Source organism: Condylura cristata, unplaced genomic scaffold (genome assembly GCF_000260355.1).
Source record: "Condylura cristata isolate star-nosed mole 26May11 unplaced genomic scaffold, ConCri1.0 scaffold00024, whole genome shotgun sequence".
NCBI lineage: Eukaryota > Metazoa > Chordata > Mammalia > Eulipotyphla > Talpidae > Condylura > Condylura cristata.
Genome location: NW_004567125.1, coordinates 26,150,842 through 26,170,305, shown reverse-complemented (window position 1 = coordinate 26,170,305; position 19,464 = coordinate 26,150,842). Strand labels below are relative to the sequence as shown.

Below are 19,464 nucleotides of genomic sequence, written 5' to 3'. Positions count from 1 at the left end.
AGCCTTGAGAATGAAGGGCAAGGGTCCTCCTCTCAGGTGACTCACTTTCCCCTGGAGGAAAACAGCCAGAATGACCAAGAGTGATCAGACCAGACAGAACAAGAGGATGCTCCCACAGGAAGTAACCTTTCTGCCAATATTGGAAGGAGTTAATTACGGAAAAGAGCACGCCAGGAAAAAGAACATCAGTGCAAAGGCCCTATGGTTAGAACAAGCCTGGTGCGGCTCATTGAAGGATGGTTAGATGACTGGTGTGGCTGGATTTAGGTGGATAAGTGGGGGATGCTGGGCAGAGGAAGGCTTCATGAAGGTTGGAGGAAGTTCAGGCAGGGCCTAAAGATAAGGATTGTGCATGCTACTTCAAATAAAACCACTGGAGGTTTGTAAAGAAGGAAGTGGCATCATCTGTTGTACACTTGAAAAGACTGCCAGGCTACTTGGTGGGGTGTGGATGGCTGGGCCAGGGTGTGGCCAGTAATCAGATGTTGCTAGAGTGGTCAGAGCTGGAGATGATCATGGTTCATACCAGGAGAATAAGACAGAAGAATCAATTCATCTGGAAATATGTTGAGTTCATGACAGAAAGGTAAGCTATTTAGCCAGTCAGTCAGCTCTTCTTCATTTTGCTGTGGCTCTGGGAGACCCTGCTGAATATACTTTCTCTCTGCCACTCTAACGAGACCCCCTGGGCACCCCAGGACCCCTGGACAACACTCACAGGCTGAGCCTCTTCACCATGCTCTTCCGAGGTTTGGGTGAGGTGGCACTGGCGTCTGCAGCAGCTTCGATCTCACAGGAGAGAGCATAGCTGGGAAGAGAGGGAGTTTATGAGGTCACGGTTTGAGAAGTGAAGACAAGCTTAAATCACAAGATGCACTCACCTTGTTTTAGAGGAAGGATCTGATTATGCAAAGCGGATACATATTAGATTGGTTCACCATAAGGGTCCACCTGACTTAATGGCCAGAGTACAAATTTCTGTAAGTGCTTTCTCTCCTCCTCCCCACACTGACACATGGACTGAAAGAGTTAGTTCTGCACGCCTCAAAACATGGGCTGTGTCCTTTGGCAGAATCAAAGACCAGTATCATTCCGTTCCCTCATCCATTCTCACCCCACCACAATGGCTGGTGAAAAAGCCATTTCTTTCCCTTGCCTTCCCTTTCCCCTGGAGTGCCCTTGCCCAGTTTCCCTTTTATCTAAGGGAAATGGAAGAAGAGAGTTTTGTACACTACCTTCAATGCAACTATATTATTAGTAAGGTCCATCAATGTGATTTTTCATTATCAAAGCATCTGACATTAGAAATGCTCTAGAATCAGACATCTCAGGTCAGGCAGATAAAACTCACAGAAGCACAAGGGAATTTATATCTGATTTGAAAGAGCTTTTATCAAAGCTTATAGCTCTAGCTAGTGGATGTATTTAACCTGGGTAGGTGGTGAATTAGCTTGCTATCATAAGTATGTGCCCCCCCCTTTTAAGACCTATAGGTGTCTCCAGGTATTTACTTAAATAGAATATTGATATGGGCATTGTTCATAAACAAAAGCTGTAGGAATTTTTATAAACAGCAGGAAAATGGAGAATGTTAAATATTATCCATATGAACAGGTGAGAAAATAATGATAATGTTGAACAGCTATATACCAGAGACAGTTTGTGGGGGTGGAGTGGGGAATGGGATCAAAAACAGTGGGAGGAGGGAAATGCACTGGACTATGGTGATGGCGCATGGGTGATTTGGTGATGGGAAACCCAAGGGTATTGCAACTGAGATGGAAAAATGCACAAAAATATGTGAAAATAAACTATTATAAAATAAATAAATAAATAAATAAATAAAAATATCTGTGTAATCACCAAAAAGTCAATTACAGAGCTGATATTTTGAACCTAGACTTTCTCATGCCAGTCATCTGCCCTGACCTGTGTGTTTCATGTGTTAGAAGGATGTTTTCATGACAGAAAGCTCATGAACTGGGCATCAGAAAGAGAAGCAATAACTGCTTTCTACATGACCAGGAAGAAACCTCACCAACTGATGAGTGCTCTGATCAAAGATTTAGGTTTTATTCTTTTATCTCTATATCTATCTATCTATCTATCTATCTATCTATCTATCTATCTATCTATCTATCTATCTATCTATCTATCTTTCTGCCTGTCTATAGTATCAGTGTTCATTTTTGTCCAATGTATACTACCTGTTCTCAGTGTAGTCCTTATAAAATTCCCACCACCACCAATTCAGCCGTGAACGATCACCACAGTCCCTTGTGCTTGTCCCTCTCCCTCCCCAGCAGGATGTCTCTGATTTATAGTTGCCTGTTAATTTTCTCTCCTAGGAATCTACCAAAAGGACACAAAAACACTAATTCAAAAGGATAACCTCTATGTTTATTGCAGCACTATTTACAATAGGCAAGGAAACAACCCAAATGCCCAAAAATAGATGACTGGATCAAAAAGACATGGTATATACACAATGAAGTATTATTCTGCAATCAAAAAAGATAAAAACATGGGAGCTCGAAGGGATTATGTGATTATGTGCAGCGACATAAAACCAGAAGGAAAAAGAAAAATATTGGCTGGTTTCACTTATAGGAGGAATGTAGGGGAACCAAGTAAATGGATTAGGAGAAATAAAACAGCAATAACAAATTTGGAGAAAAAAAAAACCCAGATATAAATCAGTGAGGAAAGATTTAGTTTTAAGGGAACAGGACTGATCTACTCTGGGATTAAAAGGGAGCTCAAAAATCACCTGTCTTGCAAATGAGGAAGGTGAGTTTTATTGTAATCACATGATCTGCCCAACATTATCAGACTATCTTCAGAACTTAGGTGGTAGAATAAAGGCTGAAACTCCATCACCAGCTAGTTAAGAGTTCTTTTCTAACCCTCAGTTTCCTACATTGGCAAAATACTCATTTTGCTATCAACTTCACTATCCTTGATGACAAACTTTTGAGTAAATTCCCTGTCTACAGCAGAGATCAGCAAACTCTTCCTATAAAGGACAGATAGTAAGTATGTTAAGCTTTGCAGGCCATACAAGTTCATTACATTTAGCCAACTTCCAAGTCTGCCTTTAAAGCATGAAAGTAACTATAAACAAGATGTAAATGAATGGACTACATTCCAATCAAACTTTCTCTATGAATGCTAAAATTTGATTTCAAACAATTGTCCCAAATCACAATGTACTTTTATTATTATTATTTTTTTAACATTAAAAAATGTAAAAACAGGTGTGGGGCTGAAATGGAGTTGACTTACAGGATGAACACCCCCCACCCCAGTATCAGGCACTTGAGTTTATGTACCTTTCCATGCTTGTTAGTCATGACTTTCAGACCTGTTTCTCTTGTCCCAGAACTCTGACTGCTTCTCCAAATGCCCAGAGGGTAGGCTTCAGGCCTTGCTCCTGGGATGTGCTTTGCTAGTTCTCCTCATGAAATCTTTTTCTTTCCTTTACAGCCTGGCCTAATGTGAACACCTTTATGATGTCTTTCTCATTTCCCCCCATCCTTGGCCAAATCAGTTATTCCTACCATACATTCTCCAGCACTGTGGTTACCCAACATGCTTCAATTCTTCATGAGTCTTTTCACTCTTTCTCAACAGAAAGCTTCTGAAAACCAGTCGCAGTTAACAACAGTGACAGACATGTGGTGATGATGATGCTAAGCTCTCTATCAATGCTTTTCCAGATGTGATCTCAGTTAATCCTCTTAAGTGAGGATCTGAAAGCACATCTTCTGATGTCATCGATTCAGCTTTCGCTGCAATGCCAATCTAGCAGTTGCTCACTAAAGAGTTGTTGCATCCAGGGTCAAGTGAGCAAGCACACAGAGAATTCCCCCAGGGCAGCCTTATGGCTCCCCTTTGAAGGACAACAGGTCAGCCTACCTCTCCTCCTCTGTCAGGAGCTGCTGTCTCTGGAACCACTGGATGAACTTCGGGTCTGGGGTCATGCAATAGCTGTTGCAGGCAGACTGTAAGAGCTTTATTTGGGCAATCACTTCAAATTCCTAAAGTAGACAGATTACCAGAAAGAAAGCGGGAATGATAAGGGTCAACTAAATAAACATCTTTTCAATGTGAAAACATCCATGTAGGTAAATAATGGAGAAAACCATCCAGGGGGACTCTAAGGTGCTACCTCCCTTAGAAATAAAAGAATTGTAGAACTTGAACATTCTAACTCTGGATCTCCAAAGTCTGTGAATGCTTTGTTTACCTTTCTTTCTTCTCAAAAAATAATTTATTTTGGGTTGTTCTCAAAGCAACCCAACTAGTCACTACCTAACTTCATGGTGGCTTTTGTTTTCTCTTTTCCATTTTCTTTCTGGGGAGAAAAAAAGCCATGTATGATATAATTTCAGATACATTAAATTTTTTTATTTCACTTCCTAAAAGAGAAAGAAAAAAATACTTTGTCAGGAAGCTTCCAAGTTCATTTTTCAAGCTTCCCACCTTCATTTTTCTTCAACTTTTACCCCTCAATAAATAAGTTTGGGAGGGTTGAATATCTAAACAGCCCAGGGCCTCATAAACTTGAATGTTTAGATTTCCCAAATCCTTGGGTTTTTATTACTCCCGTAAATCATTTAACTCAGTCTTTTAAAGCTCACAAGAGAAGCAAGTATACAATTATGTCCACAATTATTTATACTTCTTCAGATTCTTCAATATAGATTGTTTTTTAAGTCAGAAATGAGTACCAACTTTAGCTTTAGGTTTTTCAAACTTTTGAAAAATTTAACATACAAGTCATAAAAGGAAAGAGAATCAATGTCCAGGATTATTCTAAAGATAAAGGACAAAATGTAGAAAGGCAGAGGAAATAGCTGAACTTCAGAACAGGCCATAACAGAGTTGACTCTACAATGGGCACATCGTTGTGTGCCAACTTCACACCCAATGAACCGAGCCTTGTCCTCAGACTCCTGAAGGAACATTTATCAACATGCCAGTGAAGAAATATACTCCAGGAGTAACAGAGGACTTACTTTTTTTTTTTTTTTAGGGTAGTATATTGTCACTAAAAAGCTTAGCCTAGCTAGCTCCAAGTTTGGTTTCAACTTCATTTTTTTTTTTCCTGGCGTTTTCTCTAACAAACCCACCCCCCAGTTAAGGATAAATGCCCCTCCAACTATGTATTCCTATAAGACCTACAACTTCTGCCCAAAAGCCCTAATTAGGTTTAAAGATTTATTTATGCATATCAAGAACTGGGGTGCAGGCCTCAGAGGTGTAGGGGATGAGAAGATTCACCAGAGACAGAGTGGGCGAATCTACTTAGACACATGGCTGAGGGGAGCAGCACACAATACAGGAAAGGTCTGCTGTGCCATGTGGGTCAGTTCCCTGGCTAGGGGTCGTATTCATGCTTTGTCTTTAATCCTGCACCACCAAGGACACCCCCTGGGCTATATTATAATTTCCTGTCTGTCCACCTTCCTCTTGGATTGTGAGCTTTATGAGGGCAGGAAGCTCTGCTTTTACCCTGCTGCAGTCCCCAACTACCACAGATCCCACACTAGGGCTGCAGCCATTGCTTGTGGAATGAAAGCATGAATGAATGACTCAAGAACAATGAGTGTGCTATGGGGCGAACTTAGTGTTTTGCTCACTCATTTTCCCTGCGACCTTTTAAATGTCTATCTAAATACACTATTTAAACACTAAACCTATAACAAATTTTCAAAGCTTTGTTGTCTTTTTGAGTGTATACCAAACCACTCTACTATCCACAGAAAAATTTAAATCGATGTTGCACACTCTGTCTTATGCTGACAGGAAGAGGAAAGAATAATTATCCTCATGGAACAATAAAGACCCTTCCTTTTCCTTTTGCAAACAGAAATTGACCATCTTTATTAACTCTTCTGTGTCACTGATGCTCATGAAATCCTTTCTCCTGAGTGGTGTGAACCTGTTACTGCTGAAGCTTACTGAAAAGAAGGAAATGAAAGGGCCAAGCAATGAGCGCAGTGCAGTATTTGAACCCTGCCTTTGCTACTGGGAGCCCCTGATCAAATCACTTTGTCTTTCTGAGTCCTAGTTTCTTTGTCTTTGAATTAAGTATGACAAACCTCCGTCACAGGGCTCTTGGGAGATGACACGTGGCAAGGCACCAAACACAGTGGTGTATGATAAATGTTTGACAAATGCTATTTCCTTTTTTATTTGCCTCCACAAATAAACTTAAGTCCTGACTCTTTTCATAACATTATGCCCAGAAGAAATAAAGTATAAAACCACAGGCAAGCGCTCTTACCCTTCTCCTTTTTTCAAAGTTGATCAGCCCACCCTAAAATAAATGAAAAAAAAAAAAAAGGACACAGTCAAATCACTTTGAAACACAAGTCTATGTTATTCTAGATATTATGAAAATAGATCAAGTGGGGTGAGACAGTCACAGTGATTAATGAAACTCCAATTAGGGATACTATGGAGGCGGAGATGCATCATGGTCTTTGAGAATATCCTCTTTGTAATTATAATATAACAGGAGGGGCAGAAAGCCTTCCCTGGCATGTCTGAAACCAACTAAAACTGTTATGATAATGGAATGACAAATCCGAACCTAAATACAACTGCAGAGCCAGCAGAGACAAAAACATGGGTAAATGTTCCATTATACTTTGTTCCTTGACCGAAAGCAACAGAAACAGATGGGCACTGACTCACACTGGAAGCTGGGCTGTCAATGGTTCATAGAAGGGAAGTCACTTCTACACAGCATCGTGAAGAGTGAAGTTTCAATTCTCCATCCCCACCACCACCTCTTCTCCATTGGCTGATTGCACCTTTAAGTCCTTGGTCCCCGCCCCCCAAACTCCCCAACACTAATGAGTGTTCCTGAGATAAGCTGAGGCCAAAGATATGCAGGGCACACGCTCCGGACATGCAAAGTGGACAAGCACGGCCAAGTGAACACGAAGGAGGCATAAGCAGAACGAGTAGTCCTAGCTGTGGAGAAGGGAACACTGGTCGCATGTGACAACCAGACGGGAGAGACTGAAATAGACAAGCAATTCTGTAATCTCTCTCCAAAGGCCAGATCTCTTCTCCACTTCTGCAAGTAGCAGGGAATTTGGGGACTTGGTTTTACATCGAAGAGAAAGGGGATGGGGAGTAGAGGGGAGAGGCAGGAAGGAAGACAGGTAAGAGGGAGCCCCAGAGTGCATCAAAACAGGTAATAATATAAAAAGGAAAGGGATACATCAAAATTCACCGATTTGATGGACCTCCTAGCCCACCAAGGACTGGCACACACCTATGCCCTTGGCTCCCCTTGCCCCAGTCCTACTCAACAGCAGATCTTGCTCAAACCTACACCGTCGCCACCTGGCGAGTGACCTGTGCCCCTCATCACATCTAGCAAGGATCACATATATGATGGCTTCTCACAGATGCCAGTGCAAGTGAACTTCTCCTTCGGGAGGCAGCAAACAGGTGCAGGTTGCAATTCAGCACAGAACTCACCTCAATATGGTCCTGGAGAGCAGTGTCCAGCATGGTCAGGTCGGTCAGGAAGGTACCCAGGTAGGGCACAGTTCCCTGCATCACCCCCTGGAAAGCAAACACAGCAAACTGTCTGTGATGCTATTGAGAAGTTGAGGGCTTCACTTGCTTCCCGATAGAGCAAGTGGACCACAGCGGTGCCACTGAACAACACGCCCATTCGTAGATGGAAATAGCAACCCTGAATCCAGGTAAGATTTGATGGCATCTGGAGGATATTTAAGGGGCATTCAAGGCCTGAGCAAAATGCTGGAAATTCCTACATAAATAGGACAAGTGGTGGAAACCAAGCCTCAGAGCCAGAAGATCCTACAAGCACATTCAAGTGTGTCCACAGAAAGTCTGTACTCCACTTAGACTCAGACACTGCCAGTGGTCTGGGGTGGCCCCAGTGGGGGTATTGTTGCTGCTGGTAAAGGAAAGGGCCTACTACCTAATGGAGAAAGTGTGGTCAGGGTTGGCTGTGGCATCACTGTTAAAATGGGCCCTTGGACTAGACTTTGTGACTGGCTTCCAAAGGAAAAGTGGTAACCTCTATGTTAACCAAGTGAGGACAGCTAACATCGCAGTGACGCCAGGTGTCATGCTGATGGCGCTGACTCCATGGGTGACGTGCTGAGAAGGGTACCTCACTCTGTGTCATTTCTCCCCAAGCCCCATAAACTTAGTCTAATAACTAAAAGACAACAGAAAAGGCTTGAGGACGGACATTCTATAAGACACTGGGTAACATCCCTTAAGGTCATGGTCATGAAAAGTAGGGGAAAACCCAGGAAGGGTCACAGAGCAGAGATGTGGTGAGGAACAGGAGAGAGGACAGGATGGAAAGTCCAAACAAAGTCAGGGTTTTAGAGAACCACAACATGCTGGGGTGGGCATCTGGGACAAGTGTGCTTGGTTGTACACGATGTTAATGAGGGAAACTGGACTTCACAGGCCGCTGAGGGAAACTGGGCTTCACAGGCCGCTGAGGGAAACTGAGCTTCACAGGCCAGCAAGGGGGCGGCTACACATTTTATAATGAAATGTTTATTTAAAAACAGTGTCGCCTGGAGAGGAAAGTAGAAACACTGCAACTCCAGACTTAAACAACATAAATGTCGCCAAATTCCCTTTGACATTATCCCTATTCTCCGCCAGGTCACCAAGGCACTAACCACTCTGAAGGGGAAACAGAAAGACACCTGATCCCAAGTTCCACTGAGGCACTTTCGGAAGTTCTGGCAAGGACATGGGGTCTCCATCTGGGCAAGCCCAGGCCTGGCGATGGAAGGCTGCCTTCCCCCTGCTGGCTTGGCTTGGTGAGGTCCACACTGGGAGACGGAGGAGGGTTAGTCCTTCAGGATCTCTGGCAGCTGCATTCTGCCCTTCCTCACTATGTATGTACAAGGTCTCATCCTGAACTAAAATAACTTTTTTAGCATCTATTTTTAACTTGTCTTTGAACCACCAAAAAATGCAGTGACTGTTTTAGAGGCTTTATGTTACAGAAGAGTCCTAGCATTCAATAACAATGTTTCTGATTTATGCCCAGCTTTCCCAAGAAGGGAACAAATCAGGGAACAGGAGACTTCTTCAGCCAGTTTCTAATCTCTCTGGTTTCTTCCCCAGGCTGCTAAATATTAGGGAAGTTTAATAAAGAAAGGTAAAGATGATAATAACTATTGGCTTTAAGGAGCATCAGGCTAGCCCTTTCAGGGTTGAAAGGCTGGAGACATCTGATTAGTCCTTGGGCTTAGTAAGAAGAGCTGGGAAAACAGCTAAAGGGCTTGGAACAAATGAAAAGATCTCCAAGTTCACAGACTGAGACCTCCCAGGAGTAGACACTGGGTCCCAAGAGCTGCGCGAGGCATTCCCAAAGAGGAAGCCAAGCCCATGGGGCCCCAAGGCCACGGCAGCAGCCTCCAAGTGCAGGAGCAGATGGAGGAACAAAGCAAGAGGGATGAAAGTTTATTCCAGCAAATGTTCTCTCACCCCCAGAAAAAAAAAAGAAATCTCCTCTAGAAAACAAGATTTGCATTTGTAACTATCAGTGTGTATTTCCCACTGGGTCAAATGGGAGAGCTAATAACTTTCTTACCAAACTCCAAGGGTGGCTGAGAACATAAAGATCTTGAGAACGATTTTTGAAAACAGAGGTGCCCGTCAGTGTGAAGGGGCTGCTGCTACATGGGTGTGCGGCCACCGGCATGGGGCCTGCCCACCGTGGGCTCAGAGGGGCAGGCGGCCACACGTACCATGTCCTTCTGGAGTTGAAGCCGCCTCTGAGTCCGCTTCTGGTTTTCTTTCACGCTACTGTCGAGGTTTGCAAATTTTGAGGTTCCTTCCTACAAGAGAGCAGCGCACACAAAGAAGAATGAGGGAGGATGACAGTAGGAAGAAGTGAAGTGAAGGGCAGCTCATTCTAGGCACAGTCCAGCAAACCCCGGACTTACTTGCAGCAGGCACACATGATGGCTGACTTGCTGCAGGGGGTCTGTGTGAAATAGGGCTCGGTGGCCTGGGAGAGTAGCCTGCTTCCCCCCTACTTTGTAAGAAGAGCCCTGATTTGATACTAAATCATCCCTCCACACAAGGTGGGGAATTCCCAGAACTGGAGACAATTTGTCCCGACCCCAAATTTCACTCAAAGGAATCACATGCCCTGGAAAGGAAGCTTTCTTCCTCTGCACACTTTGTGATTTCTTGATCTTGGCCTGAAATGCATGTGCCATTATTCTGTTAAAAAAAAAAGGACTATGTCTGTGGTGTTTCTTAGCTAAATGAAATGTCTACTGGAAGTCTTCTGAGGAAGTCCAGAGTTCCAGTACAGCATGACCTTCAGACAATTCTTCCCCCCAAAATCAATCCTCCCAGATCTCCCCTCAGATTGGGAGCTCTGGCAAAGGGGCCCTTCCTCCTGGTGCCTGAGGACAGATGGTGACCCTCTCCTCTCCTCCCTGCTGTTGTAACAACAAACTATTCAACACAATGACTAATCTCGGGGTTTGCTGACTGAACATAGTGTTTTCAGTTTTGTGGTTTTGGGGGCTTGTTAAGTTCTCATTTTCCAGGAACTGTATGAATGAGAGGCAAATTTCACAATTCAGTTGTGTGTAACCTCATCTCCATTAGTTTCCCCTTAGTCAGTTTTCCCCAGAATTATTCTATTACCCCCAGCATGGGCACTCTTCACTACCGTGCAACTTCCAGAGGCTCTTTTGCAGTGACTGGACCTTCCAGCAAGGTGCGTGGGGGTGGGTGGGAAGGGGCTCATTGTATCTTCTTTGGTCACCAGTTACCTGGGTCCATGAACCCCACAGGGGACAGAACTAATAGTGACTCATCATCCCTTTTCATTCTCCCTGTTACAAGTGATAATAAGGAGATGTAACCTTTGATCTTAAGGGTTTTTCCTAAGGATGAATGAAAGATGGAGCCTAACATATGCCAGTTCCTGTACTGGCTGATAGGGAGTTCTCCCCAATTCTTGAAGATATGCTGGCAGTAAGAAATCAAGTCCATCGCACTTGAATGTGAGTGTCAGCCCCTTTCTAGGGTATATATCCTCCTGGTTCCCTTCCAGCTTCTTAATCACCAGCAGGATATAATGCTTAGAAATTATTGCTATATCTAATATTCTTTTTAAAATTTTATTTATGTGTGTGTGTGTGTGTGTGTTTACATCATTCTTCATTTTGTACATTTTTTCATCTGCAATCCCCGTGGACTTCCCACCACCATTTCACCCATGTGCAATCATCATAGTCCCACGTGCCAGCCCAGTTTTGACCTTGTTCCCCTCTCCTCCTCCAGGGCAACAACATAGCTAAGATTCTTAATAATGATTTCAGAAGTTAAAGGGCTCCTCAGAAATGCAGAGTAACAACTTCAATGAGCATTAAGACAACCGCCTCACTGGCTGAAAAGCCCTGTGTCGAGGAGCTGGAAGACACCGATGCACAAGATTGAGAGTCCATCATGCTGGCTGGCTAACTCAGAAGACTGCCTAGAGCTCATCTTTCATCTTTTTCAACTGAAAAACCCACTAGTTGCTACATCAGACAGTACCTGCTGTTTCCTTCGTCAGCTCCAAGTCCTTTGCTCTGTGAGGCCTCACAATGCCAAGCCCTTGAAACTTATGGAAACTTCTCCCAGGCTTGGTGACTGCCTTCCTCTGACCTCTCCTCCTGCCTTCTCCATTGCTCATGCTCATACTCTGTAAGTGACTCTTCTTCCTACCAAAGCCACCTTGCTTCTTGCTGGAAAATCCTACCCAGTCCCATGAGCTTCATCAGTACCTATGTTTGGATGAATTCCAAACTCTCCTCCCTTCACTGACCTTTCACTAGCCTCCTATCTCCTCTTTCCCCCAACCCTGATCCTGGTCCTTCTCTCTCTCTGGTGCAAAACTCACTTTCTCCCTAACTCTATTTCTAGCAGAATTCAGCTACCTTCCTCCATCCTGTTCCCAGTCCTCAGAGGAGCTTCTGCTACCTGAGCACTGGCTCTATCTTTTAAAAGAAGTTTACTTATGTATACAGAACTGGGGTACAGGTCAGAGGTATAGGAATGGTGAGAGGATTCACCAGAGGCAGAGCAGGGAACAGAAGAGGCAGAGCGATGAAATATACCACTTAAGGGAGCAGCAGGTGGGTTAGAAGAGGTCTACTGCACCATGTGGGTCACCTCTGGGGCAGGGATAAAATTCACAGTAAAGCAGCTGCAGTGAGCTTCATGGTGCTGCTTTTTAACCCACTGCAACCCCAGGGAGGGCCCTGGATCTGTCTTGATGGATGTTGGTTAGCTGCAGCCCAGAAGTCAATGGCAATTATTCAAAATGATGTTCTCAGTCCTAACAATCCCCTATTCCCAGTCTGATGTCTATAAGTGCATCAAGAACATCATTGAACAGTATCTCCAGAGCCAGTCCCTGGGCCTTTTGAGCAGTGTTTTATGTCAAGTAAAGTCAACCAGGGGAATTCTCACCAAGAGTCCCAACAACCAAGAAGACTTGGTCATATTCTGCTTTCTTGCTGTTCTGAAATGTGTGGACTCTATCATTCGCCTGTGTAGAACTGTCCAAGTTTCAGGTTTAAGATAATCTTTGACAAAGAAAAAAATCTTTTCCTAGCAATTAAGGGGAAATTTTATCTATATATTTATATAAATTTTACTTAGCCTATTAACAGGATAATTTTTATGTTGCCTCAGCCTTCACTCCACAAGGGTGGGACAAGACATTTAGCCAGAAGTATAAGAGCAGGATAACCCAAATAGAAATCAGCATAAGCTCAGGAGGGGCATGTTAGAAACAGCAGTCAGCAGCTTTTCTCAGGGTTTCTTAGATGACACTAAGAACCTTTATTTCAGTTTTTATAACTGTGCTGAGAACTAACATCCAAAATTACATCCTTCATATGTGAAGAATGATCAACAAAGCTAACTTGAAAGGGACCTACATATACATTCGGGTTGCCCCAACATTCCACTATCATTAATGATAATACACAGACCACTTGAACTCATAGCCAAGTTCGTCATTTCTTGGGGACTTGAACCATATATGAGAAATTTAGCTTAGAACACTGGGATAGAGGTCTACATTTAAGAAAGGTTTATGGGGTTTGTAATATCTAGATATAGCTTTGCTTCTAAGATTTCAGCCAGAAGACAGCCACCGGGCAATGAACTGCCTGGGATTCGATTTATCTGCTTTGAAAGGATGACTCAGAGCTATGGGGATTTGAATGTGTGGCTCCAGTTAGTCTAGTTCTCATTACTGACAAGGAGACCACTAAGCCATCTCCTTCCAGCCAGATGAGCTTTTATTTAAAAGTCTGCAGATCCAGGGGGATGGGAAGCAAGAAGTTAACATGATCTCAGCAGCATTTTTTCAGTGTGTGGTTGATCAGGTAGATCTTACCCAAAGACAGACATCAGCATGAATTGTGCTACTCACACCCTCTGCTCTAAGAAGGGCTAAGAGTTGTGGAAGTCCTGAGAACGATAAGGCTCATTAATGCATGCAGTCACACAATAGTTCCTGAATACTTGCTAGACGAGCACAGGTCCTTAGTATGTCAGGCAACAGGGAAAGAACTGTGGAAAAGTTGAACCCTGCACCTGCTTGCAAAAGGCTTACAGGGACTCAGGCTAAATATACAGAAATTCCAACAAGTCCTCGGTAAATATTACACAGGTGACTGATGGGCTTCCCCTGGGACATGTGGGAAGGTACCCAATCTGACTTGAGAGTATCAAGGCTTCCAGAGGGGAAGTCCACACTGGGACAGGAAGAATGAGCAAGGCTTAGAAGAGCAGTCAGGAGGACCATGAGAGATGCCCTTACAGGAACGACTAGCTTAACAGTTACCAACTGGAAGCCTTTCCTGAGTAAACCCACCTCCAGGGTACTTTCATTCCTATTCCAAGTATCCACCGAAGCTCACATATGCAGCTCATTCTTTATTCACTTTGATTGGTTGTAGATATATATGAAGATCATCAAATACTGAAAATAACATATTTGCATCATACTTTCAAATATCTTACCTTAGTTAAGGCTCAGAATAACTCTATGATGTCAGCTGACTAAAACTGCCACTGATTTTGAGAAGGAAAATAAAGGCAAAGATCTGATCTCCCAGTTGTCCATTTCAGGGGACACGTCAGTTTTAAAGTTTTCTTTCTACGCTCCCATGAGACTGTAATCCCCTTAAGGCCAGACACAGCCAACAATATGGCTACATCTCTAGCATCCTCTAGTATCTCTAGCATTGTGAATGCTCAGTCAATATTTGTTAAATTATTGATTTACCTTCTCACTGAAATTCTGCATTATCTACCCTGCCCTTTCCTCCCGAGTGGTCAGAAGAAATAGTTTTATGCCTAAGAGATAAAAACACAAGTTTTAAGAGTCTCAGCAAGTTGAAGTCTCATTTTAACTCGACCACTTCCAAGGTATATGAGTCAGCCCGTGTTACTTATCGCTCTGAGATATGGCTGTCGACAAGATGAGGCTGATAACATGAGCTTCAGAGAAAGGTTATGATGATAGTAGCTGGCCTACGTTAGTTCTGCTCCTATGATCCTTCATGACCTGATGCTGGCCTCTTAATTTGACTGCTTATTCTTGTTTTGTGTCTCCATCCGCCAACTAGAAAGGGAGCATTTGAAAACTGTCTCCATGTTAACCATCTTCATATTCCCAGAAGTAGGTTCATGCTTTACAAACAACACAAGTCTACAGAAGTCAAAGGCAACAGAAGCGCCTGTACCTGGTCTGGGATTCAGAAGTCAGAGCTCAGTTTCTGGCCAATAAATACTGCTGACTGACAGATTGTGCAACTATGTCCAAATAAAGGATGTGGGATTGCAGGCTTGGACTCTTGCTCTAGGAGACGTTTTGCTGAGAAGGAATATTCCAGGCCCTCTCACCCACCTAACTGCCAGCACTGGTATTTGCAGAGTAGTTTGTTACCGAGGTACACACATGAATGGTAGTTTCACAATCCAGTTACATAACAGTGAAGTTAAAGAGCTGGACTTTGAGTTTTCTCAATCCCAAACTTATAAGATTAAAGCAAAAGAAATGTAAAAATGTGCCTCCTACTTACTTTAGGGTTTCTCATGGAACTGAAGGATCTTAAGGATCCCAGAGCTTCCAAGGGTACCGCCTGAACCTTCACCAGACACCCCAAAGCCTCACCTTCATCAGTAGTTCCCGACTGGTCAAATGGTTATTGTGGTCTGAGAAGATATCAGAAAGTTCTTCAAACATCAGCATCCGGTCCCTGTAAAAGGGATTAAGGAAAGATTCACTGGGGAGCCTTAATAAAAGCCCAACATCTTTGGCCCAGCTGTCCTCAGTGCCAATGGCCTTTATTAAGCCACAGAGGGGCAGACCTGCTCTCAGGCTGTGGGTGACACGCACGGAGGAAGCCAATGACGGGTGTTCACATTGGTGGTATTTTTTTTTTTTAATCAAGGTACACATGGTCCCCTCTGCAAAGTAAGGGATATTTTCCATCCATGCAAGTTAAATCATGAAAAAGAATTGTTCAATTGGGGCATTAAGTCATTCCATTGGGACGTGTCCTTTTCAACAAATTTTAAAAAAAGAAACTATCTTAGTGACATACACACATACATCTGGTCCCCTTCAGCTTAGAGATGAAGCTGGCAGGTGAGGGATGCCCCACACTTCTGCTAATACCTACTGATAGTTGGAGCTACAGAAACCCCATTTCCCAGCTCCCAGGCCAGGGGTCTTACTTTCGGAGTTGGTGTAGAAATGGAACATGTGTGGTTTCTGGGGTGAGAAGGGGTAGGCTCAAACCCAAACTTGGCCTCCTACTCCCCATGTGATCTGGGACAACCTATTTGACTTTCCTGATCTTCAAGTATCTTCCCCTGACCCTCTTGAAGATAGATTTATTTTATTTTATTTAAAGATTTATTTATACATACAAGAGCTGTGATATAGCCAAGAGGTGCAGAGGGTAAGAAGATTCACGAGAGACAAAGTGGGGAACAGAACAGGCAGATTGACTGAAAACACACGGAGGTGGGGAGCAGCGGGTGGGGCAGGAGAGGTCTACTGCCATGTGGGTCAGCTCCCTGGTCAGGGATCAAGGTCAGGCTGCAGTGGCTACTGATAGCTTCACAGTGCTGAGACCTAACCCCTTGTGCCACCAGGAAAGCTCCTAGATTTATTTTTTTACTTTTTAAAATGTATTTTTATTTATATTCTTAAAGAATTATTCCTTTATTGTGAAATTTTTATTCATTTTATTTATTTAGCATAGTAGGCAGAAGAGCAGGAGGAGGATGGGGAGTAAGAGGATTCACCAGAGACAGAGTGGGAGCATAACAGCCGACTGACGAAGTACATTGCTGAGGGGAGTAGTGGGTGGGTCAGAAGTGGCCTGCTGTGCCATGTGGTCACTCAGGACTTCTCAGTGGGCCTTCGTGGTGGTAGTGCTGAGCTTAATCACTATCCACTGGGGTCCTCTTTTTAATTTTTAAATCTTTATTTTGGGGTTACATTTTTTGCTATTCTTTATGTGTATATGACAAAAAAAAAATACAGTAGGAATAAAACTTGAGCTAAGTGAAAGACTTCACTGGTGACCAGAGGTAACAGAGAAGAGGAAGGAAAAGAGGGGGAAAGGTAGCGGAGGGGGTACTGGCACAGTGGCTTTGTGAGCTTCAGTTTTCTTGTCTGTAGGATGAACACTAATAACCCCAGAAGGACTGCTGTGAATGTTGGGGGGACCATGTAATGTGAAAGCACCTACTGCTGGTCCCACCTCACCCGTCTATTAACCTCCATGGGTGTGTATTTTTTCCTCCATGGGCTCAGGCCTCCATGGGCTTAGCAAACAATTCTGAAGGCAAAGAAGTAAGAGGATCAATGGCATGATATCAGTAACACTTCCATTATCACAAGAAAGCCATTATTAAGCACTGATGTGTTGTATGATGAGTACCATATTAGTCTTACAATAAAGAAAACCATGCGAGCGATTTACAGTTTGGAAAAAATAAGTAAGAACCTAATTACAAGTGAGAGTAAAAGAAAAAAATAGCTGTCCCTTCTATCTACCAGAAGTTATTAACTTAAAGGACTGTATGGACACGGATAACCAAGTAAGATATTTTAACCCTGTCCCTTGATGTAAAGGAAAATACGTAAAGCTGATATGGAAACATCTTCTCTAAGGAACTGTGACACTTGCCGTGTGTCCCTGCTAAAGCACAAACCAGCCTCCTATGAATTAAGCCAGAACCCATGTTGTTAGAATGTAGCTTAGAGGTTTGTTTCATAGTTTTGGCTTTTTTTTTTTTTTTTTTTGGTAACCATTAAGGCAGCCAGCTGGAAGAATGGGCCTTCTCATCTAGTTACCAAGGAGATGAAGATACAAGTCCACTAATTTTTTACTTGTGTTTTACACTCAAAATTGCTGGGAAAGAAGTCTTTGGCTGGCTAAATGACTTTGGGTCGTGTTCTCTTTATCACCCATCAAGAGAAACAAGATTGCCTTTCACTGCAATCAGAGACATCCGCAATCCCACAGGGCTGCCTTTTAGCACCTGATCATCTCTTTATTGTTGACAGCACAGTTGGGGAGCAGTGATAAGAAGAAAGGGCTGGGGTGTGGAGGATCATCTTTTCATTACATTTCACCAGTGTCTATCAGCTAATGATTTCATGTGATGTAACTTCCATAAGACATATATGAGAAGAAAATCAATCAACTCATCCCTCTTTTACAACACAGAGTCACCTTGATCATTCAAACAGATGAGGCTCAGGAGAAAGGATCCCTAGTAAAGAATGATAATAAAGAAAATGAGACGGGATTTGGAAAAGCTTATCTGCCAGTGGGTAACTGTACTGGAAAGAGATGAGCATTGGAGTCCACGTGGCTGTGGCTTCTTCTATAGCTCTTTAACACCAGCGACTCAAACCATCTACTTCCATATTTTGTCTTTACATATCAAATAATTAAGTAAGAAATAATTCAACTTCCGCAAGAAGTCTTTCCTCTTCTTGAGAATCCTGACTTATCAGTAAGCTCAAGTAACTGACATTCATTATGCAGCATATGTTTACCAAACACTGGTTCACCAATCTGGGTCTCATGTACGTTGAATAGTGTGAATCTCTTTGGGCATAATTAATGGTGAGCAAACTGATGAAACTGAGGGCTAGACCTTTCACAAGAAGGATGGACTCAGATATTTCCCTGAGAGGTTCCGCTCAGGGAGCCTGCTGGGTCTCTCCTGATAGAAAGGGACTACCTGAGTATAACACACACAGGAAAAAACTGTAAACAGTCTATATATTGTTCCTGGTACAGACTGACTTCTTGGTTCATTCAAGCTTAGGTGGAGTTTTTGAAAGTAGCTGGCCTTGGTAGCCATGACCCCTTCCACACACTTTAAATCTATGTTGGTGTAGGACTACAACTTCCCCCTTATCACCCTCTACTTTCTTGTAAAATGTTCTCTGGTCTATAAGTGAAGTTCAGGAACTAGGGAGAGGCCATTGGTGAAATAAGAAGGACATTAAATTGTTCATTGTCCCAAAGGTTACACCCAGAAAAATAATATAGGATGTGGCTAGTTAATAATTTTCAATGGGACCAAGGAAGGAACAATTAAAACAAGTGTTTTAATATCACCAAGAGGTTTCCACATGCTGAACAGAAAGAACTAATGTCCTATCTATACACACTCTCCCACGCAGATTGAACACATAGGGCTTTAGAACATGGGTGAAAAATAACCAGAAGTAATGCTCAATGGCTGAGAATTCATTGCTTCAGAACCTTATCCTTCAAAACCCTCAGCTAAGCACATCCTTCCAGCCCCGGAGCTAGTCATCTTGGCTTTGGCGAACTTGGAGAATGAGCCTGATTTCTACAGAAGCTCTTGCCTCAAAATTCATTCAAGCGGATGTGTGAGATGCACCCTGTACCTGCCTGGAGTGCATAAAGGCTTTCAGCTCTGTTGCTTTAGTTCTATAACATGAACTTTGAAGGTGAAGACCCACACGATTTATGTAGCAACTAATCACACAGCCCAAGAGAGGTGAGTGGACACTTGGCAACTTACTTTGGGACAGCAGCCCAAGTCTTTTTCAACCGGTAGATGGAATTGGACTGCAATGCCGAAACAATGGCCCTCAAGGAGGAAAAATTCTTCAGGATTCTACATTCCTGTATGGGGAGTGATTAAAACATAAAAGGCATTTAAATATCAATAATACAGTGAGTTGGTGGTTTCCTGTTTTAGAGGTATCACAGCTGCCATGAATTCTTACCACTAAATAGGCAGCTGTATAAATACTGAACATCAAAAAGTGGCTCCTCACTCCCACCCCGTCACTGAAACACTTTATAGATTTTGGCACCGTATGCTTGTTTTTCTCCC

General features: G+C 43.1%; 1 protein-coding gene across 4 annotated transcripts in view; it reads right to left on the bottom strand.

Moving 5' to 3' along the window:
• Positions 1 to 19,464, bottom strand: part of RGL1 (ral guanine nucleotide dissociation stimulator-like 1) — a 255,146-nt gene that overhangs the window by 16,975 nt on the left and 218,707 nt on the right. For all 4 annotated transcript variants that reach the window (XM_012729126.1, XM_004688562.2, XM_004688560.2 and 1 more), the window contains 7 exons: positions 19,147 to 19,250; positions 15,233 to 15,317; positions 9,780 to 9,869; positions 7,504 to 7,590; positions 6,293 to 6,325; positions 3,919 to 4,040; positions 719 to 808 (listed from right to left, as the gene is read on the bottom strand). In XM_012729126.1, coding sequence (XP_012584580.1) covers positions 719 to 808; positions 3,919 to 4,040; positions 6,293 to 6,325; positions 7,504 to 7,590; positions 9,780 to 9,869; positions 15,233 to 15,317; positions 19,147 to 19,250 — 611 coding nt within the window. The remainder of the gene's footprint in view (positions 1 to 718; positions 809 to 3,918; positions 4,041 to 6,292; positions 6,326 to 7,503; positions 7,591 to 9,779; positions 9,870 to 15,232; positions 15,318 to 19,146; positions 19,251 to 19,464) is intronic.